The sequence below is a fragment of the Leptosomus discolor genome, chromosome 5 (assembly GCF_034619465.1).
Source record: "Leptosomus discolor isolate bLepDis1 chromosome 5, bLepDis1.hap2, whole genome shotgun sequence".
NCBI classification, from domain to species: domain Eukaryota; kingdom Metazoa; phylum Chordata; class Aves; order Leptosomiformes; family Leptosomidae; genus Leptosomus; species Leptosomus discolor.
Window position 1 is genome coordinate 48,446,639 of NC_141395.1, and position 27,176 is coordinate 48,473,814.

General features: G+C 40.5%; 1 protein-coding gene across 1 annotated transcript; it reads left to right on the plus strand.

The window, feature by feature from the left end:
* The first annotated feature begins 5,157 nt into the window (after positions 1-5,157).
* Positions 5,158-26,261, plus strand: PI15 (peptidase inhibitor 15). Its single transcript, XM_009957915.2, has 5 exons — positions 5,158-5,430; positions 22,351-22,469; positions 22,749-22,881; positions 23,030-23,145; positions 26,126-26,261. The coding sequence occupies exons 1-5, from the start codon at positions 5,158-5,160 to the stop codon at positions 26,259-26,261; spliced, it is 777 nt and encodes a 258-aa protein (XP_009956217.1).
* The last annotated feature ends 915 nt before the right edge of the window (positions 26,262-27,176 follow it).

A 27,176-nucleotide genomic window follows, 5' to 3' on the forward strand; every position in this document is an offset into this window, starting at 1 on the left:
TAGGCTGTTGATATCTTTCCAGTAACAATAGACAAACCTAAGCAAATTGTTTCATAACCCTTCCATATGCCAATTTTATTGCTGTTGCCATCTAATCCTGTGCCATCAGCTCCACATTGTGTTAAGAATATCACTGCTTGTGCTTGACAGAAGTTATATTTTAAACTTGCTTGGAAATTCAGAGAAAATGTTTGATACTGAGAATATGGTTATCCATATTGTACCTGCTCTATCTTCTTCGTTTAGTGGAATTTGGATCTAGTACATGTTGATATATTGGACAGGATTCAGTTCAAGATGAAGACACCAAAAGCAGTGTCTATGTATAAGCTGAGTGCTTAAGCCCCCAGTGTAGTCAACAAACATATGGTCGATACAGTCAATGATGGTCAAAGAGTTATTCGAGCAACCTGCCACTGTGGGTGTCTGATGCAACTTGAGATATCCTCATCTGGTCACCTGCTGTACTTCAAAAAGGTACACAGATCTTCTTAAGTGCCATGTCATCTCTGTGAAGCAGACATCTCAAATGACGGGGCCTCTTAAATGAAACTAGAAGTCTATGTCTGGCCAACAGAAAATCTACTGTGGTAAGCTAAATTTCTTTCTAGGCTCCACTGTTCCTCAGCTGCCGTTATTTTTTCAGGAGCTCATGTAGCTCCTTGGACACTTTTACTTAGGTGGTATAACATTGAACTGAAAACTACCACTACAGGCCTGATAGGCTTGTGAATTTCAGACTTCATCTAAGACACCACTGTAGCTGATGACATTTCTGTCACCATACTGTCAGAAGGAGGTAGATCTTGCCAAAACATTCTTTAATGAAGAATTTGCTTCCTGTTCTCACTTCACCCTGTGCTAAAAAGGCCATCCCATTTTTTTTATTTTTTTGTCCTTGATATACAGTAGGAAACTTATCTACTTTCCCAGGATGATCCAGAGGTAGAAGTAGATCTGTAGTCTAGGACCTGAGCTCAGGTCAAGGTACTGCTCTCTATGTGATTCTTGATTGACTGTAAGTATGCTACTTAATGCTTCACTGTCTCTGTATGATGGCTATCAGTACGATGAAGTATCAAAAATACAAGGGAGAAATTCGAATGTGTGAGACATTTTTATCTTTACTATGCCTGGAGATACAGAACAGGAAAAAATATGCACTTTGGGTTTTAATTTTATGAATTAATTGTCTAGCATTAAAGGTATAATATGAAAAGTATCTGGAATCCTAGGCAGGTATTTCTTAGGTAGCTAGAAGTAAAATAAATTACATTAAATTTTTCAACCTTAAGTACCTAATGTTAGCAGCCAGCATAAATTTAATTTGGTGTAAATACACTGTTCTTAAATGATGACAATTCAGCTTCTATACAGTCATAATTCATCACTAAAATATGTCAGTCAAAATTATAAAGGTCATGATACTTTGTTGAGTAATGGATGATTAGAAGATCAGAATTTTTATTCTTAATCCAAGGAATACACTGCTGAAGAACCATGAGTGTTGTGAGTCATCACTTTTACTGTGCAATGAAGATGGTGTATTTCATAAACTTATATCCTGTTCTCTTTGGCCCATGCCTCTGTATAGCCTATCCCCAATAAGAGCTAGATCTTATGCTAATAAATTGTATTGATGTTTCTCCTTTTCTTCTATGTGCGAACACTCTTTCTGTGAAAATGTAGCTATTTTTCTAGTCAAACCTCAAAATCTAGTCCATTTCCTAGAACTGAGAGAGTCTTTCAGAAGATACACTGAGTTATTTTTCTTTCTCAGATTCTTCTACATTCATTCTCACTCTTGATTGTATAATTTTCTCCAGTGGTAACATTTGCTGACATTAAATACAAGAATTACTGTCCTTTTTTTCTCCCAGGCTGCTCAGTAACCGTGTTGTGGCCGCCTCGGCTGGCACATTCTGTTCTTAATTAAGTTTACAGATATTTTGACTCATTCCACAGTCTCACTAATGTCTCTCTCTGTCTCTTTTGTCACCGGACTGATTGTTCTCTCTTTGTCTTTTCTGAGTGGGATGAAGAGTCAGGAAATAGTTCTTTCTGTGTATGTTGCAGATGGTTCCATCCACCTCTCACTTTCCTCCTTATGAGCTTGCAGATGTCTTTGATGCTTCTTTTCTTTGCTGTTCCCCATTTTATTCATTCCTCTCCTTGGGTGGACCTTCATGATGACTTTAGTGTGGCTTCATTGGTTTTGCTTGCTAATTTTCACTGCATGCCAGGTTGTTGACTCATTTTTTTCAGAAGAAAACTGAATTCACAATTGCACATGATCCTCTAAGGTATTTTGTCAAGCTTGAGAGCTACTATCGCTCTTTCAGTGTTTCACATTGCTTCTTACTTGAGAACTTCTCAGTGCAACAGACTTGGATCAAGACACTCTCACGCCCTAAGGCCTTTCATGTTCACAATATACTTTTTGCTATTGTGCTTGTTAGTATTGCTCATAACCTTTTTTTCTACATTTAGATGAGTAGTTACACTGACTGCCCGTTAGACGTAGAAACAAATAATTAGGCAACAACCACAAGCAATGGAAATAAGAGAAATCTCATATGCTGGTCTGTTCTGAGGGAAGTACAGCTCAATTTTACAGCTGCGAACGTTGTGGCTATTGTACAACATTTGCTTGTATATCCTAGCTGTTCTGTGTAAAGCCCTATGTCATAAGAGCCTCCAAGTACTGCCACAGGGTAAGTATGAGGAAATAATTATAATAATCTAAAATGTGACTAAAATCTACCCTCTGAACTTCCTGAGATATTAAGTTGGTATCTTCCCTTTGGTAACTTATTGCAGCTCAGACGAAATCAAAGGACCTATGGCAATTCAAAGGAGCTGAGAATTCTTCCTGTTGCATTCAAACAATGGGAGGACAGTTCTTGACATTATCATAAACAAATGCGCACTTCATTTCAGGAAGAAAAAAAAATAATGGATGAAACAAATCATGCAACATCTAGTCCTGCAAAGACAAAATTATGTGTTAAAGTTTCTTGTATAATCATGTAAAGGAATACCTGCAGTTGCACTGTAAGCAGCACTTTTGGCCAGGCTGGGTATACATATAGTAATAAAACTAGTGATGATACTTCATAGTTACTTAACATCTTTCATCGCAGAGTACGTTATCAAGCACTAGTTATCTGAGCTTTACAACATGTCTGTGGAAGACCATTATACTGTTGTGGAGATTGCACAGAGAGATTAAATGGCTTGGGTTAGGCCACACAGCAAGAAAGTAGCAGAGCCAAAAGGAGAGCATTGAGTGCTGGCTTCCAGCCTCATGCTCTAACTACTGGACTTCGCTTCCTTCATACTTAATTCCCATATTGCTTCTCTAATGGAGCTACTGAAACTTTTGAGCACTCGTTAAGTTTTGGTATAATACCAAACCGGTTGTGTTTCTCTCCTAGCTCCTTTATGATGTCGTGAAATATTGTAATCACACTTTTAAGGGTCTCATTTTACGGCTCGCCCGAGGTCCCTAGCCCTGGTGGGGGCTCAGCCTGACGCCGCGTTGCCCCCATCCCTGTCCCCAGCACACAACCGCTGCCGGCAGCTGCTTCCCTCCGCTGGCTTTCGTCCTGGCACCGCCGCTATGCCCTGAGCTCTCCTGCGTGAGCGGCTGGACCAGTCTGTGCTTAAATAACCCAGCTATACGCCAGTTAATATGAAACAGATGTGCCCCGGCCCTGGCCGGAGCTCTTGGTCCCTCTGCTCCCGCAGCCTCTTCGGGCAGGCCTTCAGGGAACCCACACCGGCCGGCCCCGGCCTCTGTCTCGCCTGCCCGGGCCCCCGAGGGCGCGGAGGCGAGGGGGGCAGGCCGGAGCGGGCTGCGGCCCGGCGGGGAGGGCGGCGCAGCCCCACGGGCCCCGCTGAGCGCGGCGCTGGGTGGCGCGGAGGCCGCCCGCCCCGGGCACGGCTCCGGGGGCCCCGCCGGGTGGCACGGCCCGGGGCCGGCGTTGCATATAGGTTCCGTTTCCCGTGAGGGGGACGACAGCAGTTTGCGAACTGTGCTCCTTGGGCTGACATAACGTTCGCTGAGCCAGCATGATGCTCGTGAAATGAGGAGAAAAAAAAAAAAAACAACCCTAAACAAGCAACTACAGAGAAATAAAAAAAAAAAAAAAAGGTAGGAAATACCGGAAAATGAGAGTCCCGCACGTTGCCTCTTTGTACTACAGAGGCTGGGGGTGTGGCGGAGCCGCCAACCCACCTCCGCTCCCCAGTGCCACCCAATGGCTGCCTGCGGGCCCGACAGGGCTCCTCCCCGCTCCCTTCGGCGCACGGAGACCTTTAGAGCAGCTGCCTGCTCTGTCTCACCCAGGCTGGAACATATAAAAGCTGTTAGCAGCCTCTGGGGCCAGAAGCTTCCAAACCAGCAGAGTTTTGTTCTTTGGTAATAAGAAACAGTCCTTCACCAAGGTTCCTATCATCATTTAGGAGAGTGCTATATATACTGGGAGAACAATAGACTGTATTTTTTTTTTTCTTGGTACTATCCAGAGGTAAGCAATTCAGTTCAGTAAGTTTGCTTTGCATGCAGTTTTGTCAATGCTCATCACACTTTACTGAGGTTAAGATTTGAATGCTGTTTCTAAGATGTCCTGCTTTCATGCTTTATATGTTGTTTTTTTGCCAACTAGTTTATCTGTGCCACATCATGTCGAAGCAATCCATACATAGGGGATAGCCGTAGCCTAGGATGTATTTTTCATTTTCAATGGAAAACATGCTGTGAGGTTTCTTGCAGTCTTCCCTTTAAGATTTATAGTGTGGTTTATGGACTGATCTGGTATGATAGCACTGTCACTATTTCAGGAATACTACTAGCTCTGATCATGCAACTCATGGTATAATGATACTTCATTTGGTGTGTTTGTAGTAAGAACATATTATCACTTAATATTGTTATTGAAAATTGCTTAGTAATGTGTTCTGACAGTGTTGTTTTTATGATTGAGCCGACAGACAGAATCATTTTTCTGATCACAGCCTGCCAGTTGACTTTGTCTTGCTACCCAGGTGTACAGAATCATATCTTTGTCATCTTCTCTTCTACAGATCTGTTTTCTGCTGTCCTGACTTAAAGCAGAGTACCTCTGTGGCCTGTCTTTCTCCTTTGGCCCCAAAATGACAGTAATCACTGCAATCAGTTGTGCTTTCTTACTTTCCATTCTCTGTGAAACAAGTGCATTAGTGTTACCCAACTCCACCGACCTACTCCTGTCAGACAATAATTTCACTGACATTGAGACGGCTTTGGCAGCTCATCTGGACTCTGCAAAAATTCCCAAAGCCAGGCGGAAGCGCTACATTTCGCAGAATGACATGATTGCCATTCTTGATTATCATAATCAAGTCAGAGGTAAAGTCTTCCCACCTGCTTCCAACATGGAATATATGGTAAGTGAACTCTGTTTATTTCTGAGTAAAAAGAAACTGCAAGTCAGTGACTTCATTTTCTTAAACAAATTGTGGGAGTTTAGTTAAGTACATAAATGATTTTTAACAGCTTATTAAAATGTTCTTTCCTTCCACTTTTTAAGTTGCAGTCATTTAAGCCAACAAAAGCTAGACACTGAACTCTGAACATTTTACTTGCCCTGTTGAACTTTCATTTCTGTGAGTAGTCCCAGTGAAGCTGCTGGTACCCAAGTAGATGAAGTTGTGGGTTAACTGCTTGTTGGCCTGAGGAATAGTATGTGAGCACATGTTGTGATCACATGTGTTTAAAGCGCTCATCGTTAGTAGCCCTATTGCTTTTGTGGAGTACGCTGAAAGTCATTGCCCTGTTGTATGCAAAAACGCAGCCTATGACCGCTTCTAATTTTTCACACGTAATACTTTCGGAGACAATATGGTAAACCTGTGTTTGCAAAGTAGTTAATCTGATGCAGTCTCATGCTTATGTGTTTTTCTTACTGCATGTTGTTTGTGTGCACCAAATACTTTTATTTTTCCATAAAATACAGTGGCGCTTTTAAATGTTTCTCTAGTATGTAGGATTTCAGTGTGCTCAAAATGTTATGTTTGTGTCAGGCACCTTTTCCTCTTATTGGCAAATACTCATTATGTGAATTATCTGTTCCTGCAGGTATGATAGAAGTTACTCATTCACTGTGATTTCATACTTGGCACTACTATCTAAAGCAGCGTGTTTGCTATTTTGTGTTCCAACTTTGAATACGTACATACTGTGGAGTTCTAATGTTACACATAGGCTGGCCAAGCAAAAAATTTTTTATCTTCCAAGTAAGGTATTCACACTATTTTGAAAGAACAGACAAGTTGTGTCAGCACTGTAATACCTGCTTAAAGTCAGAGTTTCGCATATGACAACAGACAGTTAACAGGTTTGAGAAACAGGACACCATCAGCTTGACATAAAAAGGGGATAATAGTAATAACAACTCCTCCTTTTTGGCAGCTAATGGCTAACAATTTGGACATCTCTCTATCACAGATGTTACCTAAATCTGGATTTGATCATATAATCTGCTTAGCACATCCCAACAGCAACTCAGAATGCTGAATGCACTCAAAACATTGCAGGATGAAGGCCTGTCGCCCATACCATAGGCTGAGTTTGAAGTTTGGTTAAGTGGAAAGGTCAGAGGCAGCAAAAACAGAGAGGTCAGAAGTCAAGCTCAGTCATCATTTTCATTGCTCTGCTCTCCACTGACGTTTCCTTTGATTCTGCATAAATAAACTTAGTTGTAATGTCTGAGGGAATGGCAGCCTACCATGCCCTTCCTTGGCTTGTGTGTTTTAGAAATGTGCTCCTGAAGTTTGCTTAAGTGAAGCCAGCACCCTTCATATTCCCAGGAGTTTTGTGAGTGCAGTGTTCTTCGCCTGTTCAGTAAAAATACTTGAAAAGAGAAAGCAAGCTTCCTTGATTAAGGTCTCTTTTAATGCACTCATATGCACAAACTGCCAAGATTTTGCCTGTATTGGTTGGGTATTCTGCTGCAGCTTTGCTCTGCAATGGTACTGTGCAAACCTGAAGAGGTGGGCCTGTGCGAACCTCATGAAGTTTAACAAGGCCAAGTGCAAGGTCCCACATCTGGGTCAGGGCAGCCCCCAGCACAGATACAGGCTGGGTGATGAGTGGACTGAGGGTAGCCCTGGGGAGAAGGACTTGGTGGATGAAAGACTGAATATGACCCAGCAATGTGCTCTCACAGCCCAGAAGGCCAATCGCATCCTGGGCTGCCTCAAGAGTAGTGTGGCCAGCAGGATGAGGGAGGGGATTCTCCTGCTCTGCTCTGCTCTGGTGAGACCCCACCTGCAGTGCTGTGTCCAGCTCTGGGGCCCTCAGCACAAGAAAGGCATGGACCTGTTTGAGTGAGTCCAGAGGAGGGTCACAAAGATGATCAGGGGCTGGAGCACCTCCCATGTGAGGACAGGCTGAGAGAGTTGGGGTTGTTCAGCCTGGAGAAGAGAAGGCTCTGGGGAGACCTTATAGCGGCCTTCCAGTGCTTAAAGGAGGCTACAGGAAAGGTGGGGAGGGACTTTTTACTGGGGAGTGTAGTGATAGAACAAGAGGTAATGGTTTCAAATGGAAAGAGGGGAGATTTAGATGAGATCTTAGGAAGAAGTTCTTTACTGTGAGGGTGGTGAGACAGTGGAACAGGTTGCCCAGAGAAGTTGTGCCTGCACCCTCTCTGGCAGTGTTCAAGGCCAGGCTGGACGGGGCTTGGAGCAACCTGGTCTAGTGGAAGGTGTCCCTGCCCATGGCAGGAGGGGCTGGAACTAGATGGTCTTCAAGGTCCTTTCCAACCCAAACCATTCTATGAGTCTGTGATTGCTGATGCCTTCAACTGGCAGTTTTTCTGCAAGTACAAATCTAGAGTCAGTGCATATGTGAAGTAAAGTGAAAGGAAACAAGAACTTTCAGACCTATAATGTAGGAGTAATGACCTTTTAATTTGGGTCTTCTTATTGCATTCTTCATTCTTACTCATCCTAAGACTATTGTTCTACAGTCTTTGCTTGTGCTGTAAAAGCTGATGCCATACCCGTAGAAAGAAAGATGACACCATACTTTTGACCTGGCAAAGGGTGAAAATCATCTACTTGGCTTTGCATATTTTTTCTGGAGAAAGCAGAAAGATTCCATAAAATTCATGGTTCAGAAAAAGTGAAGTGTAGAATTGCCTGCAACTCCCTAGTGTGAAAGGTATGTAAATCTGCAAATCCAGTGGAAATCTGTGAACAAACAAATCCCTTTCTCTTGAATGCTAATTCTATACTACAGAGGCCTGTATTGCCTTTCTGGAACATTTCAGCTGCTTGGTAGTCCAGTAAAGATTTGCAATAAATTGCCAGCTGAAATTTGAGTCTCAGAAAACATGTCATTTGGTATTGGTACTATATTTAGGCTCCCAAAATATTCATTAATGAAATATCTGTTCCTAGGAGAATCAAATCTTATTTTTACCTTCCCTAGAATCATCCACACTTGAGGCCAGTTTTGTAAAGTCCATATGGTCTTTGTTGTAGTCTGTGTCCTTATGTGCATGCAGAACCTGGTTGAGCAAGTGCTTGCATACAGGCATGCTCTTCACAGTTTTGCACACATCAGGCAGAAGCAGTAACTCAAATAATAGCTGGGCCTTAATGAGCATTGAACACTGTCCTCCATGGCATGCCCATAGGCAAAGTGGGAAAATCTGTTCTAGTTAAGTGTGTTCTAAGGTGATCTGAAGAACTTCTTCAAGAGCCCTACCAAAAGACAAGCTGTAAGTAGTTCACTGCTGGCTCCTGAGCCCAGTACTGATCAATATAGTCATTAGTAGACTGGCAGTACCATGTCTGAAGTATAATAGATGGGGCAGGATTACATACTCAGAAACATGAAGCTGAATATTTGTGGGATGCTGAAGATTTGAAGAGCAGAAAAATGCTCTAGGTAAACTTGAGCCTGCTTATGTACGGAAGATGTCCTGATACAGTTTCAATTCAGTTTTCTTCAATGATTGCATAAGCATGCTTTTATATTTGAGAAAATCTGCCACTCATTGAACATGTCACTTTGTAGGACTCAAAATAGTAAAAGATTCTCAGGCTAGCCTGGAATGAGTTAGTTTGGATACACAGGAGTTGTTTCATGGCAACATAAAGATAGTTTCTCATGAGCTGGTGGCAGAGGAGCTGGAAGGGAATGGAGAATCTCAGCCTATTTATTTCTAGTAAATCTTCGTGAAAGACCATGATACAATGGATAAAGGAGATGAATCGTTGTTCTAAAAGTAAAGTAATTGTGTTCCAAAGGTCCATCCTGTAGTCCTGAGAGGGAGTCCGCATGAGTCATGGGGGAAATCTGAGCACTCTATATGGCCTAGAAGTGACTGTCCTTGCTGAGGTGATGAATTTGGAGACTTTGCTTCTCGTGCATGAAGATCTGCAGACAACTTACAAAGTCAGGTCAAAGAAGCAAGAAAATAGCCCACTTAGTGGTCACAAATGTCAATAACTGCATTAGTATTTCACTTCTGAATTTGAATGTCTTGATAAAATTTTCTTGCTCTCAAGGTGGTCTTAAAAATGCTCTGTGAATATGTAATAGGTGAAGGGAAAGACAAAATGAAAAAAACCCCAAAACCTATTTCAAGTTTTTTGAAGTCCTTTTTAATACCTAAAACCTTTTGTATGGACATGGAAAAAGTGAGTTAATTTGGTTTTCTCTCCAATTCAAAAGCATTTCTGATAAAAAAGCTTCTTGATTTGATTACCTACTTTTTGCTGTTGTCAATGTAACTTCTTACAGACCATTCTAAATCTTAGAGGACATTTTGTTCTTCACTTGTTTGCCCTGGCTCATCTACGTGGCCCCACTGAAATCCTCCATGTCTGTGAGTAAGGATTGCAGGGCTAGTTCCTCAAGATTTATGTCTAACAAGTTGGATAGGATCTCTTAATTCACATAGTTTATCCCTGCCCTGTTGCAGGACTTCCTTCTGCATTAAATACATATGGTTTTCATCTTGTCTACTCCTGAACACATATAGTGATGCTGTCTCAGTCACATCTCTTGGCATATATTTTACTTTTGGAATAGAAATTATTTCCAAATGTCTAACCTAAATATTTCACTCTAAAACTCAGATAATTAATCTTCATATGCACTTTTTAACTGCCCAATAGAATTTCTCTCCTTTTTCATTTCAAACATTACCCCTTACGTATTTACTGACAGCTTTCTTAGCGTTAAGATGCGTGCATGCATATAATGTTTCTTTAATTTCCATGTGTGTCTCTTACAATACTTCTGCATATTGGAGAGAATTACAGTTGCACTCCATTTACAGCTCTTTTGTTAAATCACTGAACAGCAGCCTTAAATGTCAAAGCAGATTAGGCCCATCATTTTAACTATGCATGTTTAAAGACCTGAGTGCCATAATGCAATGGAGAATTTACTTTAGAATTTACTGGCAGCCTACTCTTTCCATTGAATAGCCATGTTCCCTTAAATCCTATATACATGATGAAGGTTGAAATAAAGTAATGAGATGATGAGTCAGAGTACAAAGATCTTACACTGCTTTTCATCATGCCAGACCACAAAGTAAATCTAAGGATAGTCCACCCCAGTCTTCTGGGAGGAGAGATATGAAGGAGCTCAGCGCTGAATATGAGGAAAAACTTCTTTACTCTGAGGTTGGCAGAGCACTAGAACAGGCTGCCCAGGGAGGTTGTGGAGTCTCCTACTCAAAAATCTGCCTTGATGTGACCTGCTGCAGGTGAACTTGCTTCAGCAGGGGGTTGGACTAGATGACCTCCAGAGTTCATCTTCCAACCCCTACCGTTCTGCGATTCCCCAGTATAGTCCACCTATCCCAGTTTGCTATAACTCTTATCTTGCTATGTTGGGAATTCACAAGTAAAGTGAGAACAAATGAGAAGGGGTGTAATGGTGAAATGTGTCCACTGGTTCCAGTTTCTCCCTCCTACCACTTGTGTTTCTGTTTAGCCAGCTGAGTCTGTCCCTTCAGCTGAAGATCATGGGCTGTTGAATCCTGGAATATCAATCCTCTCAGAAAGTTGTAAGAAAACAGAAAGAACTGAGGTGGTTTACATAGTTACAGTTAGGAGTGTCTGCATGACAGCTTTGAAAGGAAGTGGTGATTTTACAGCACGCTCAGCCTTTTTCTACAGTGGAGGCACAACATGGCAACTGACAGCAAGATGAAAGAAAGTAAGAGTAGATGGAGCTTACTTTCTGCTAATTTTGGCACAGTACAGTTACCTAGCTCTCTTGCCTCACAGATGAGTTTATCCGCTTACCTATTTCCTACTGCAGCACTGTCCTACTCATTGGCTATCAGTGAGTTGCAGGATGCTGCCCATTTTTCTAGTGGAGTGTAGTCTACAAAAAGGCTGGGAACCCCCATTCAGTCTCAGTCACTAAACTGATGGTCATTTAGGGTCAAATCCGAGTGGATGCTAGTTGTATGAAGTACAAAATCCATCAGTTGTGTTCAGAATGAATGATGGAAGACCTGTATAAGAATTGAACAGAAAGGACATTTCCTGGAAAGTGTTCTCTGAAAAATCTGAAAAACTTACCCAAAATGCTATTGTTGATAAATATTGTGATAAAGAATGACTGTGTTAAACTTGCTTTGGTATTAGAGCTCCTTTCCAATGTTTTATGCATAAGAATTTTAAAACATCCATCTTGCTGGTGTTTTAAGAGAGAATATTTACATTATTTAAATTTAGTATTAGCAGAAAGCCTTCTAGGAGTTTAAGCAAACAAAAAACAACCTAGTAAAGTCTCAGATAGAAAAGCAGCTTGCCCAGAGCCTGCAGAATTAGACATTCCTTTATTATTAAATGTAGCACCTCTTGAACTTCTTGGCTAAAAACAGAGACAGGGCATTTTTCACAAGAATCTTGATCCAAAGTACACAGTATTTGTTTCATACATGAACGGAGATGATAGTAACCTTAAACCTCTCAACATTTTTATCCTCTTTCTGTACCTGAAAAGAAAATCTGAAAAGAAGAGTAGTCTATCCAGGTCTGTGGAAAAGTGTATCCTGAAGCCAGCAAAAGATGGAAACCCCAGGATAATCCCACTTGTTTGCTTTTTGTACGCAGCATACGGTCTTCAGCACAGGCACCTCCACATATGAATGTATCTGCAGGTGCCCTGGGATGGGTTTTGAGATCTATTTTAACTCAGCTGAGAATGAACTTGTTTTGTACAGTGATACCTGTTAAGCTGTATCAAGAGAAAGAATCTTAAATTGAGCCTTCTTCTGAGAATAAAGAACTATTGTTCTTCTTTATCCTGCAGAAAGAAGCAGCTGCTATGTGTTTTCTTTTGTGTCATGCTGCCATATCTTTCAGTTAATACTTATTATTGTCTAAGTAGCTTTTTCTTTGAAAACTTTAAAAGAAATTAACTTTTTTTTTGTTTGTTTTAATGAAAAACTTCAGTGGTTAGTAACAAAAAAATAAAAAATGTGGATTTTTTTCATAAAGAAGAAAAGCAAAACACCACAAAATAAATACTTTTTTTTTAATTCACATTTTGTGGTTTTGAGAAAAGGCAATTTGCTCTGATCATACTTAAAATGATAGAGGTCAGACACCTTCCTCTTCAGACTTACGACCAATTGTCAGGGTGACATGGGGCTAGACAAAAGTTTGGTCCTTTTTGTTACCACTTCTGAGATAAGCTCTTGCCAACTAAAATATGCCTTGCAGTAGGTTAGGAAAGCACTGAATATTTTAAGATATGTAGCGCTGATATTTAACTTTTCCAAAAGCTAAACAAATAATAGCATATCAGGGAAGCTTACTGTTATTAAATCTGACAACCTACCAATTTTCTTTGTTTCTTATTGTTTAAAAGCCTGGTGCCAAACATGAAAAGAAATGCAGACAACCTTAAGGAGAAACAAATTGACTGTTAGCAGTGGTCAAGCTTCAAATGATAGCACTTTGAATTTGGACCAAATAGACACCTAGGAATATAAACTTCTGAATTTCTGGCAATGAGGTTTCTTGGACATCTGTCTGGTGATGCCCTGATTACTGTAAGACAGACTTTCTAGTACTGAGCCTGTCAGAAGTGTGAATCTGATGTTTGGAGGTTTGGTTATATGACAGTAAATTGACTATAAAACATTGCACCATTTTACTTTGAGTTGCAGCAGAGTATTGGACAAGCAGTTTGTCTACCCTCTATTTATTTGTAAAAGAATGAAGTACAGAACTGTGATTCCCCTCAACTTTTTTTTCCCTAGAGGGTAGACTGGCAATTTTCTGTGTCAGCTTTCTAATTATTACCTAATGCATTTGGGAAAGGACTTGCACATGTGGTAGGCAGCAATTACAGTATGCATAGTAAAATTTCTAACAGGTGGCACTTGAGAGCAGAAAGTATTCATATTCTTAGAGAGAGAGACAGCCTACAGTCCAAATGATCTCAGACCCCAAATAAATGTATAAAGTTTGCCAAATCTGTCTATAAATTCCAATGAGCTCATATGTTTTCATCACACAGTATGTATTGAGAAAAGTGAAGGCAAAGAGACGAGGCTCTTTCAGTCACTCTGCTGAAAAAGTGTGCAGGCAGAAGGGGTTGGTGGGCTGTTTGATTAAGCTTTACGCCAGATTTGGGGTAGTGGACGTGATGGGGGGTCCTACAGAAAGTCTCAATCTGAAAATACAACAGGTTTGACTGTAGAAAGGAGAGGGGGAGAAGTTGTGCAAGAGACTCCTTGCACACTGCTGTGGGATTTCTGAGAAGCAGCCACCGCACGTGCAAGCAGTGCAAGGCTGCACGGCTGAATGACCTGTAAGGACAAGACCTGCATGTTGGAGGGTAGCAGCCTACATCTGCTAATCTGCTTGGGCACTTGCATTAGCAGCTGTGGAGTGCAGCTGCACAGATGGGCTGGACATGTCAGATTTCATCCCTCAGCTTCCCAGCGTTTTTCTCACAGGAAGAAATCGCTTGAATTGAGGTTTTCTTCTTTCCCACTTGCTGCCATTCTGGAAGTAAGAGCTTCTGATCTTCAGCTGGGCAAACAAGCAGATGCACAGGGCTTATGGAGAATAAAATCAGAAGTCTGAGGTAGAAAGGCTAATTTTTTGACTGATCACTGCTAAAAGAAGGTCCTACTGGACACCTTTCTAGAGGTGCATAGGGAACACTATGGATTTGTTTCTGCTAAACAATCTGAAGACACTAATGTGAGTCCACAGTAAACGTATATTAATGACAAATAAGATGCCAAAACTGTCAAACAAATTGCCACTTTCTATTACCGCAAAATGTGAGTGTTGCCACGCAACTGTTTTCAAATTGCATCTCAACATTCCATTTGCAATCTCGTCGCATAACTGCAGTTGTGTAAAGAAGCTGCAGAAGAGGAGAGTGATCAAAACAGCATTCTTCACCTGTTTGCTCTGAATTTGTGCTCAAACCTGTACCTGGTGCTTGTCACTCCAGCTGTGCGGTTGGTGGCAGCCAGCAAGGGGCTTGTCACATTGCGGCTGTCGTGGCATTACGGGCAGGAACCCTGGCCCGATGGGTGCTCAGGGAATTCCTAGGAGGGTACCAAGTGATTGGGATGTGTGTGGTTTTGCTTAAAGTACTTGTTTTACCACTGAGAAATATGCAGAATGTTATCCTAGCTGATATGTCATACTGAAAGAAAAAAAAAAATATCCAAACAGTAAAGTACTGAGGGCTGCTGCTGATATTTAATATTCAGAGCAATGTTCTGCTGAGGTTCTCTTGTACTCATGTGCGAGTGAGGGGAGCTTCCTTGCTACCGGCAATAAAACTGAGCCAGGAAAGATTAAGGATTATGATGGCAAAAGAAGGATGGAATCACGATTCTATATTGCTTGAATGCTTTAAAATGACCATTAGCAGACCCCTTAGGCTACCAGGTTAAAAAAATATCGTTAAGGATTCACCAGTTAGCCCATATCTTCTATCTAGCAGTCTGTTTGCTGGCAATCTCAGGGAAGGAGCGCTCCCAGTTCTTACATTTCTTTCATATTTTCTTTGCAACAATGAAGGCTGTAAAGTTAAATGCTTCTAAAAGCATCCAGTTTACACACAGATATCCACACAGAATGAGAAAAGCATTAATACAGTTTATCACTGTGTATTCTGCTCCCTTCCTATTTAGATCACAAATTCTTGCTACCTGTTGCCATTAATAATCATTCCAGAGTACTTGCAGAGGAGAGTTCATTGCCATTTGCTTCGGTAATGACGTCTCTCTCTCTCATACAACAAGGCATGCATAAAGATATAACAATACTAAGATATTTTGTCACTGGAAATCTGCATTCTGAACTTCAGGGAAGGTATCTGATTAATCTGAAAACAGATTAATTTTTGTCTATGAAAATCAGGGAAAAAAATTTCCGCTTTCTCATGGAAAGTCATCCTTGGCTAGATAGTCATCCCCACTTGAATAATACTTCTTTCTCCACACATTGCATAATGAAGAACCAGAGTACCAAAGGGCAGGTTGGTATTTTTTTCTTCACTCCCCATATTTGCCAGGAATAATGGTTCTTAACTTTCTCTTCTTCTAAATTCTGAACTGTAAGAACAACTTACAAAGGGGTGCAATTCCAGGTGACAGTATCAGTCCTTCTTTCTCAGGTGTGGCATCTCTAGTAGGGGCAACTAAAATGTTAATTTTCAGTTCACCTCTTCAGGTCTAAAGATATTACTGGTTTAAGTATCTGTTTCACTTGGGAGGTATTCTACTGCTTGAATCGGTCCTTTTTGTCTACCTGTAAGAAAGCTGAAATAAACATTTTATCTGCATGTACTTTATTTTGAATTTTGAAGTAGTGAGTCATCAGAAAAAGACAATGTAATATCACTCTTAAGGAAAGAAAGTGCAGTAAAGTGTTGACAGATCTTACTGATGACTTTGGAAGAACCCAGTAATTCCTTTTTGTGGGGGGGGAAAAAAAAATAAAATCACAGCATGTTCTGTGGAATTTACCAATCAGATCATAAATCTGAGGACAGGTATCAGCAACATGGAAACTGAAAATTATGAATTGTCTTTCTTTTTTTCTTTGACAGCGTCTTGAAGACATGTAATAGAAATGGATGCCCATTTTGATATTTATAAAGCAGCCAGAATTTTTTTCCATTTTAAAATGATGAAACATTGAAATTCTGGTTATTTTTCCAATAGTGAGGAGATATCCTCTTTCAGAAATCGGAAACAAATCGATAACATATTCTGGTATACATAAAAGCAATTTAGGAATATAACATTTTTACACTTGCAGGGGCAGGAATTGTGTTTTTAAGAAAAGCGTCCATCAAGGGTCTATATGAAGTTCCAAGACATTTGACCTTCCTTTCTTGACTTAGCTAGTGATACTTTGGATGATCTATAACATCCTAGATCTCATTTGCATCACTCAAACTATGAGAGAAAGCCTCGACAGAGTAAGGAAACTTTCTCCTCTGGTTTTGCTAAATGTTAAAAAAAGTTTTCTCTGAAGCAATGAGAAACCTTAGGCCATGTGTTCAAGAAGCTAAAGTAATAGGCATACATGGCCACTTCTGTGATTGAGCTTTTCCTCCTATTTCAGCAAATTATGAAATTAATACTCAGTAAATGCACTTATGTGTTACGTCTTAGCTCTTAAACTGTGGAAAAATCTCAGAAAATGACCTGATGTAGCATTTTCTCCAGGTGTTGGCATCCTTTGGATGGCCAAGATGAGCTCTGAGAGACATGGACTGCTTCCTAGAGCCCTATGGGCTTCAAACTGACATCTCACAAAGACAGCTTGAAACCCTGTGTTTTAATACTGGTTCCAGGCAAAAATGTTGTGGTGCCTGTATTTGGACCATCTTACTGAGGTTAATTTAAGGAAAAAACACAGTCATGTCGTGAGCTTCACCAATACCCAGAGGTCCTGAATCAGACATTACACAAGAAAAAGATTTAGTTTCCTAACCTTTATGTAATTACACAGTACAAATATTATGAAACCAGACTAAAAGGACTCCAGTCTGTTGTGCAGCAAAACTGAGAGGTGCTCCATGAAAACAGAAAGTGCTTAAGGAGGGTGTGACATGAGCTGTCTCACCTAGTCGTACTGAAGGCCACAGTGAGTATGTGCCCCTTGCTTTAATAAGGGTACAGGACCCAAATGAAATGGTTCCCTGATATCATCATAATCCCGAGGCATGATGTTTCATTAGCACCAATGATGGGCTCCAGAGCCTGAGAACACTGCTTTGGATCCCTGCTCTGTTTTAGTCAGGGTAATTTAACCATGATTTCCTATATCCATTGTTCGCAGATGTTGTCAGCAAAGTTTGCATGTTCAGGCTGTACTAATAGATGTTGCAGTAGTGCATTTAAAACGAGGAATATGAAACTTTTCACTTTCCAAGTAAAATTACCCCAGGGTAAATGTATCAAGAGTAGCAGTATATTTGCAATAATACTACAGTCCTTTAGAAAGTTTGCAGTAAGAACAAGTGATTCGGATTAAGAGTGCTCCGTTTACTTTGCTTTGATAAACTTGTTCAATGTTTTCTACTAACAGATAAAGTACTGAGGTTGCTGCCTAAATACTTCATTGCTTTCAGCTTTACCTCCTGTTCTGCAACAGGGTTTGCCTCCTAAGATGTGTGTTGAGTGGGGTGTCAAGAGAAAGCTACTCCATTTAAGTGATTGATATTAGGAGTACAATTCTGACTGTAATGAGAATGACGGAAGAACTGTGTTTCTAAGTTCAAATTCTAGTTAAAAATGGTTATGTACACCATTGCTCAAATTAAAGCATAGCTATCAATGTAGGAAGGGAACAGCCGTTTATTTTTCATCAAATGTTGTGGGCAAAGTGATATTGTAGTTGCTTCCCTTCTTTTTCTTCGTCATAATGTTTATTCAGCTTCGCCATCATTTTAATACCTAAGAGGATAGTTGTGACCAGAACCTCTTGTTCCAACAAAGCTGGTCCAACAAAGAACAAAAGGGCAACTCCATCCCTTCTACATATAAATTATCTAAGAACGACTAAGAGACAGCTATAGAAACAGCTATAGAAAGAGAGGGTACGAGGGAACTGTGACCCACAACATTAAAACGTTTCCTTTGGGGAAGGAAGCTCGCTTTTTGGGCTGAATTTCATTCAGCATTAAAGGGATTTAATTTTACTCTCCATTACTTATTACACATTGCAGAAATAAAAGAATTTATTTTACTATTTGTTTACAGAGTGAAACAAACAAACAAAAAAACATCTTGGGTGAAATTCTGGCCTCACTGCAAACTTCCTGCTGACTTTTTTAATGCTAAAATTTTAGTCCTAACTCTCAACCGGCATGTGCTGTGTGAGTGCAGAGAGCACCCCAGAGCTGCCTCATAAAGCCTCATAAAGTGGTCTCTGGTGTTGAAACTCCCCATGCAGGAGCACCAGCCTGTTCCCTTCTATGCAGTTCGCTTGACAATTTTCAAGTGTAATTTTGCAGGGAGCAGTGCAGAGAGCACAGTCAGACAGATTTCTAGGGAAATAACCTTTGGCTGAGGAAAGAAAAATAAACTGGCCAAAGGATGTTCACTTCCAGTTGCCAGTGGAAGTGTGGTGAGACACTTTAACTCTATCACAGATCAGGTAGACCCAGTTGAGGAGTGGGGAGGGTTTCCATGCTGGACCAAATCAGTGATCTGGAGAGTTTGGGGGCAATATTTATACTGGGTGGAAGGAAGGTAACTGCTTCTTCAACTTCTAATGACCTAGCAAATGAAGTTTTGCTGTCCCTAGGGAGAAAATGAGCAGAGTTTGGCACTCGGAGTTTGCATGATTAGCATTTGAGGATGAGTCACCTCCTCAGATGTTGACCCACTGAGTATGCAAATCTTTCCCCTTTTTCCCTTTTGCAATTTTGTGTTCATGTCAAGCAACTTTCTTTAACGTGTTCAGTAGAAACACTGGATTTGCCATCATTTCAGAGGTCATAATCTTGTTTATCACCCTGGTTTTTAAACTCTTTGCTAATTACCTTAAGCTTTTTAATTTTTCCTCATACAGAAACTATCCCTCTGGCTTTCAAGTTACTTCAGTTTCTCTTTTTAGGATATTTTCCTATTTCTTTATATGCTTTTTATCTATGTACAAAAATGAAGCCTCATGGGTTCAAAAATCTAAATGTTTTTGCCCTGTTCTCTTACATGCCCAAAACGAGGCTGAACTGAGATACAGATTAATACAGAGTGGACTTGGGATCAGACTTCTTTTGAAAGGGGTGAACTAATGGCACAGCCTCTTACAGTTTAGAACATTTTAGGTCATTATGAGAAAATAATTTTCTGCTTTAGCCTATATTAATTATTTGCCTTTTCTCATGGAGATGATCTAGAGCTAGTCCTAGAAGAAATGAGACCATCTAGAGGAAATGAGGAAAATAAAATAAGGAAAGTGAAGCACTTCATCTTCTCCCATGAAACAGAAATGATTTACATAGCAGGAGGAGACTCTGTACAAAGGCTTTTCCCCAGCCTGCTAATGAAGTGAGGAAATGAAAGATGCTGCATATGATTCCGTCCCCCTTATTTCTTATTCAGTGTTTATTTTCTTTCTCTTCCTCTCTCTTTTTCTCATGTTTGCCAAAAGTGTCCTATGTCCAGAGAGTGGTCAAGAGTGAATAGATAATGGAAAGCAGAGAGTGCTATATATCACAGTAATACTTACCTGCCAAACCCACAACTTTCTAACTGAGTTTGAAACAACCCTCTGAAACTTTACCTGTCAAATGCTGCAGATGATTCCTGAGAACCAGAAAATGAAGCTGGGAAGAACTGGAAGCGGACTAGCAATGCTCTCACTGTCGAAGGCGGGGGCTGTGCCTAGTTTAGACAGGGCATTAGTAGTGAAAACCTAATCCAGTCTTCACATTTCTTTCAAACACCTAACACTCTATTTTGTGAGGCAGTTTAGCACATGAAAATATGCTGGGTGGAAATCAGGAGCTCGGTGCTATTTGTGCAAATACAGTACACATTTAGATTATTGTGGGACTGCAGCCATGTCACTTGGGAGCAAGCATGCAAACCTTATGTTCAGCCTCCTGTCAGGGAGGACTCGTGCCAGAAACATGATTAATCCCAGCAAAGGAGGGTGTTTATGGGGTGTCACAGTCCTGGTGGAGCTGCCCCTTATGGATGTGCACCAGGCAGCTGTGTTTGGACCCATGTGCTGGATCCACATGCTCCTGTGGTCGCCTGGGCAGGCTCCAAACACTGCCTGTGGCCCCGGCCTCTCAGGCACACTCCCCAGGCACACTTTCATGTTGCCCCCTCTTTAAGCCCTCTCTTTGGGACCACTGATGCACCACAGGGATTATAAAGGGGTTTTTGTACACTGGCCACATGAGGATAGTTGACTTAATGGCAGAGACCCAAAGCAGAAGAAATGTCTCTACATGTAGAGTTTTCTTCCCTTTGGGCCCTGGAGCATTTCCTGGGTTTTGAACAGTGCCATAGCAGCCCCAGGTCCACTTTCTTGTACCTCAGTGCTCCAGCTTAGCCTTCTCTTCCTGAGTTACAGACTTATCTCGGACTCCTCTGAGAAACTCCATTTTTCAGAGCTGAAATCAAAGTGTTCCCTGGCTTGGGGACCATTCCTTCTTAGCATGCTTCTTCCTAACATGTCTCTGTTTTGTCCTTTTACTGGCAATTTGCTTTGACTCTGTTCTGGGACCTTTTACAAACAGATGTAAAGTAAATCTGCCCTGCTTTAAGCACCATCCATCTTACTTCCCCTAAGATGGTTCCACTTGAATGGAAGAGCATTTGAGTTAAGGGTTCATATTGATCTCCATTGCACTTCTTCAGCTTTAAACTAGGAGTTACCTCACCCACTCCATATTAGCAAAAGCTTGGTTCAATGATGTAGCGATTTCATAAAATTTACTATGAATTTACTACTTGTAAAATTTGCTCTTTTTCCTTTGCACTTAGAGAAATTTCACAAACTACCAGACAGAGTCAGGGCATGAATTACTATCCTAGTCCATGATCTGTGGTCAGTCTTTTCACTCTGCAGGTTTGCAAAATTAAAACTATGAATTCAGTGTTAGAAATCATTATTAGCTTGTAGTACAGAAAATATTTGTGGTGTGGGCCACTTTGTCCTTTGATAAGTTTATTTCTGACTTTGCCTCTTATTTCATACCTCAGAGAGCATACTCTTTATTTTGTAGCCACTCAAGATTCATGAGTCTGGGTTTGTGTTTAAAAAGCTGCAATGGGCTGGGTAGGCAATTTTACCACATTCTGTTCCTGGCTTTCTACCTGCAGTTCACTAAAACTGTGCTGCACCAAAACACTCCACTCGAGGTATTCAAACTGTACACCTAATTCCAAGATCTACAGCCTACTTGGGTATCATTTAAACACTAAGATACACTAAGCTTTGTGCGTACTTGTAATATAAAAGTGATATTTTCTTTATATGGAGCTGCAGCTCTGCAGTGGGTTCTATTGCTGATATCTCGGTTATTGCTGAGGCAAGCTTATTTGCTGTATAGAAAACAGCAGAGTTACAAATCAAGCATGTTAGTGAGCAGGCAAAGCATATAAAGGAGACAGTGTTTAAGTTCACTTGTCACATTCCTATCATTGGAGAAATTAAGAAGTCAATTGTCTCTTCTTACAGAGCTGTTACCTTTTTATTCCAGGCAGGGAGCAATGTCAGCTCCCATGCAGAATAAAGTGGTGAAACTCATACTGCACCTGGAAACTATCCGTAGTCTTTGCCTTTGTGAAATCCCTTTGCTTGACCTTGTAGCCTCAAGTGTGAAAAGCTGCCACACACACTCTCTGGCTATAGATACTCCTGAGATCCTACTTCAAACGCTTTGGGGTTTTCTGGGGTATGTAATACCTGTGCTGAGTTGTTCTTCCCTGCGTGCCTCTCCTTCGCTTTAACCTTCTATCTGAGTCCCAGCCAACATTTCAGTCCTCTCCACACATGGATCTCATCAACACAAAAGGGAAAATGGTAGGAGAATGCCTGTTCAGTGAAGGGCTTTTCCAGAAAAAAGGGAGAGATCTGAATACTTGGCTTCTGCTGATGATGTGGGTGGGAATTCTGTCCAGCGATAGAGCAAATCCTGCTAGATCTGTACATGATGCTCCACAGTTTTCTGAATTCAAGAGCTCTCTGCCTAGCTACAGATGTGTTATGATAGTATATTTCTGACTTAAGATACTTGCTTCTTGTGTTCTCGCATGGTGATCGCTATTTTTTTTTTTTTTATGTGCTGCTGCTAAGGGTATTTTATTTTGTCAGGTTTGGGATGAAACTCTTGCCAAATCTGCAGAGGCTTGGGCTGCTACGTGCATTTGGGACCATGGACCTTCCTACTTACTAAGATTCTTGGGCCAAAACCTGTCTGTACGAACTGGAAGGTAGGCAGACACCCAGTAAAACAGTTATTTTGTCAGCCTTCGGACAGCCTTTGAGGTCCAGATCTTAGACAGATGCACTTGTCATCCAGTATTCTAGCAACAACTGATATCCATCTATGTTCATTTGTTTTAAGAGTGTTATGGCTTAATACTGTGCCCCTAGTGATACGTGGAGAAATGTGTATTTAGGTGACTTGCATCAGAGTGATTAGCAGCAGAAAGTTCCAAAATACCTAAATCTAAAATATGTTTTTCTTTCTGTATTTTAAACAAATCCAGGTATCGATCTATTCTCCAGCTGGTAAAGCCGTGGTATGATGAGGTGAAGGATTATGCTTTCCCTTACCCTCAGGACTGCAACCCCAGGTGCCCCATGCGATGTTATGGACCCATGTGCACCCATTACACACAGGTTATATAAATTACATTCTCTTATTCAAAATGCACAGTCCAAAGCTGGACTTTTCTGTGATGTATTTATAGCTCTCTCTCAAATAAATGTGTATATATATATATATATTTTTCAATTTGGACTTCACCAATAATAAATATTTATTCAGATGGTTTGGGCCACTTCCAATCGTATAGGCTGCGCAGTCCACACATGCCACAATATGAACGTCTGGGGATCTGTTTGGCGACGAGCTGTTTACTTGGTATGCAACTATGCCCCAAAGTGAGTTGCTTTCTTTTAATATTGTTTATTTTTATACATCATGCATGTTTTGGTCCTCTCATAGGACTGCTTACTCCTTTTTCTGCAGCTTGACCTCTATTTGCGCTTCTTCTGCAGGCTGCTTCTTCATTCTAGCTTCACATCTGAACATACAGAAAACGCATGACTTTTTGGTATACAAAGAAGAAAAAAATAACTTGATGTGTATGGAACAAAACCAAAAACTTGTTTTCTGTTCTTGTTATTATAATTCTTTTTGTCTTCCTCCTTTGTGCTGACTCCACTTTACTTTCAATTCCTGTTTCTTCACTCTGTTGTATATACTTGTGGTGAGCTAGACTTCCTCAGGTAAGCAGTCCCACTGTAGATCAAGCTCTTCATTTACTGTGAACACATGTTGTTGCCCACAAGATACCTTTGCTTATGTCCATGGTGCATAAGGGCATCCACAGCATGGGTTTCCTACAAAGTCCGTCTACCTAAGCTTGGTGTCTACAAATCTCAGCTTGACTTCCATATTAGGGTCCCTCAAAGTATCTGTCATAGACATTCATAGGTGGCCCTACATCATGTAGCTCTGCAGAGATCTGTGTTAGGTAGAAATGAAGAAATGAATTTTCTCCCAGCATTTCCTAGACATCATCTCAAGCTTACATCTGGGTGCAGAATGAATCAATGAAGTGTGGCTCTGGAAAAGCTTTGGTTTGAGGTCTGGTTTGGACCAGTGCTTCAAAAGCAGCATGAACAGTGTAAATGGCTGGTTTCTCTGACTGCATATTAGGCAAAGCCATAGTTCCGTATAGGAATCTAAGTATAATTAATTGAGCATGTTTTCCATAAACTCTCAGTGGCACAGGTCCATTTGTGGTAAAGAATATGCAAGAATATGTCATTATTCTAGCTGTTGCATGAATAAAAGAATTTTTAAAGATTTTGCAACTTTAAAAAAGATAGAATTTAGTAAGAAAACTGACTTAGGAAAAAAACACTTCTGGAAATCAAGATTTCTCTGTCCTTTTGTCTTTACATCTGCTAGGAAAGGGTGGTAAGAAATGAATGTGAGGGAGCAAAGATCAGGCAGCAGAAACTGTATCTGCCATTTAGCTCCACAGCATGGACAAGGTGAAATCAAAGTTTATAAGAGAAACCCAAATGTTATGTTTTATATATCCCCCTTTGAAAAAAATATTAAAAATTACAAACTTCCTAGAATGCATCTGTCATATTCATACATAGGAAAATAATGGTTTTATACATTAGGCATTATTGAAAACTGATGCATTGTTTGTTAACAGTGAATTAATGATATTTTATATTTTCTCAGTCCAAAAATCCCACTGTTTCTCAAACAGCAGACGAAAGCCTGGAGTTACAAGCTTCTTCTCTGGAAGAGATTTTGAGCAGACCTTTGATTCATAGGTAGAGGTATCGGGATTTTCACAGGCTACTTCTGAGCAGTCTTGCCTGGCTTAAGTTTATATTCCTAGAATTAATTAAGTCGAGTTAAGGACATTGGTCTTAGAGTCCTTGGCCACACACGCAGAAGTCTTTGCCAGTCAAAGGCTGTGTCCTTCTGAGTAACCAACACAATCGGAAACTCCTCTAAAGAAGGGGGTGAATATTACAGCGCTGACCCAAGTTATTAAGATTGGAATTTGGCAAAGATTTAGGATTTAGAACTCAAGTCATTTTCACTGATGCTATGCTCTAATGCTGAAAAATATCTATGCTTCTGAAATCAGGGGGAAAAAAAAGGTTAAGGAGGGTAATTACAAAGTTTAGAAAGGCCCTGCCCCTGGTTATCTAATGCACTCACCCATATCAGCCATGCGTTGCATAGAAAATGAAGCAGAAATCAGCTTTCAGCAAACTCTTTCTGGATTTCCATATCTGTTATCAAACTAAATGTATTTCCTGAGCACTCAGTCTGCTGTACCCATTTGGAAGAGAAGTAGGAATGAGCAAATTATTTGAGAGATTCCTACTTTCTTCCAAGGCACAACCCAGACCAGGGCTTTTGATCCAGTGTTATTGGCTGGGAGGTTCGGGATGAGAAAATGTTTCATAAATAATTGCATTACTCACTGCTATACCGCGTCACATGCAAACTAGAGGAAAGTTCTCTCCTCAGTGAGACATAACATTTAAATAAAAATCTAATTTTAACTTTCTTTCTGCCTACATCACGAGTGTTAGATGAATCTCTAAAAGCCTGAGGTTTATAGAAGCACCTAGAAGTCTGGATGCGTTTTTCAGATGTTCCTAGATCTTTCAGAGTTACCTCTTTTCACGTGATCACTCTTCAGACTTGTACTCCTTTCCCCCCATGCTCTGTTCACCAGATGGGAGCCTTCCTTCTCCTGCCATTAACATCTGTGAGACAGCTACATATGCCCAGACACAATTCTTTTTAATACATTACTGGTGCAAACAGTTTTCACCTTCCCATTTCTCTAACCGCGAATTCAGCCTCAGAGCTTCACAATGAGGACCTAGGATAGTGCAACCTGAAAGTAAAATTTTTCTCAGTTTCTTTTTCCACCTTCCAAAACCAAGCTTTTAAGATAACTGCCAGACATAAAAATGCTCAAGGAAAACCTTGCACCAATGCTTATGTTGCTAATTTCTCATAAATATAGTCCTCCAGTAAAATATACTCTGTCCCAGGCTCAGGGAGTCAAAAAATCACTTGCCTGTAGCAACTGCGGGAAGACTGAGACTTCAGCACAGAGAATAAGGGATATAGAATGGACCACTGACCTGGGGTGACATAGTCATTCTCCTGCTGGTTTTTGGGACTCAGTAGATCAATGTTTGTCAATAACCTCCAGAAATATATTAATGTATGTTTTCAGTAACGGCATTTATAGGATATCACTGCAGACATTAACTTTAATCACTCAAAACAAGTATGGTTAATGAAGTTTTTTTCTTCCCCTCTGAAATTACTAAGTGTTCTTTTTACTTTTTTTTATTTCAGGGGGAATTGGATTGGAGAAGCACCATATAAAGTAGGAGTCCCGTGTTCGGCCTGTCCTCCGAGCTATGGAGGTTCTTGTACCGACAATCTTTGTTTCCCAGGAGTAACATCAAACTACTTATACTGGTTTAAATAAGTTAAGGTTTACATTATTTTAAAAAAAAACATGGATGAGTAACAAGAAGCTTGTATATTGAATTTTGCACATATTATATATAGAGAGATACTGTAATAATACTCTGTTTTCTTTTTGTATGCTTCTGTATAATTAGCTTTCAAAGTATAGTACAATTTGGTTTTAACACTTTTGGATTTAAGACTCACATTAACCCTTTTAGATTAACATTTTGTTAAAGGAGAGCAAACTACTTTTCACCTTAGCGAGTGTAGCTTCCAGAAGATTAGGTTCTATTAAAAGCACATTAAAAGACAGAATATTGCTTCCTTTTAAAAATAATAGCTCCAGAAAGAGAAGGGTCACTGTTTAATACTGTGCTTTAAAATGGAGCGTGACATGCAAAGCAACAAATTGTCCTCACACTCCCAATGGTTCCTCCCATTTACACCTGTGCTTTCACCTGCAATGTCAATGGGACTCTGAGCAGAGGAAAACATGTGCAAGAAAAACTGCAGGATATTACCTACCTCATGCACAACATCAATTCATTTATGGCGTTTCAAGAGTTTAGCACACGGCTGCTGCTATCAACGATGCCTGTGTGCAGACAGGAAAATTGGAGAGATTGAGGAATCGCACTGGCCAAGATGCAGTGGCTGTTAACTCACATGCCTGAAGTCTTATCTAGATAGAAAGCTACATCACATTTAAATATACTGGTATAATAGCACAGCCTAACTCTACCTTCCTGAACACAGTCATAATGGTATAATGGTGCTTTGGAGCAGTATATTTACTCTTGTATAGGAAGGCTAAGAAAAACATTGCTACAAAGCAACGTACAGCAATACATGACATCCATACTGTCTTTTACACTACCATTTTGCTGGTATCCATGCTGTTCCCCTGACTGAAACTCAGCCAGGTGAAACT

Coding starts and splice junctions, on each gene's coding strand:
- PI15 (XM_009957915.2), top strand. CDS start 5,158: ATGACAGTAATCACTGCAATCAGTTGTGCTTTCTTACTTTCCATTCTC. Junction 22,882..23,029: donor TGTGCACCCATTACACACAG/GTTATATAAATT, acceptor ATATTTATTCAG/ATGGTTTGGGCCACTTCCAA. Junction 23,146..26,125: donor GTATGCAACTATGCCCCAAA/GTGAGTTGCTTT, acceptor TTTTTATTTCAG/GGGGAATTGGATTGGAGAAG.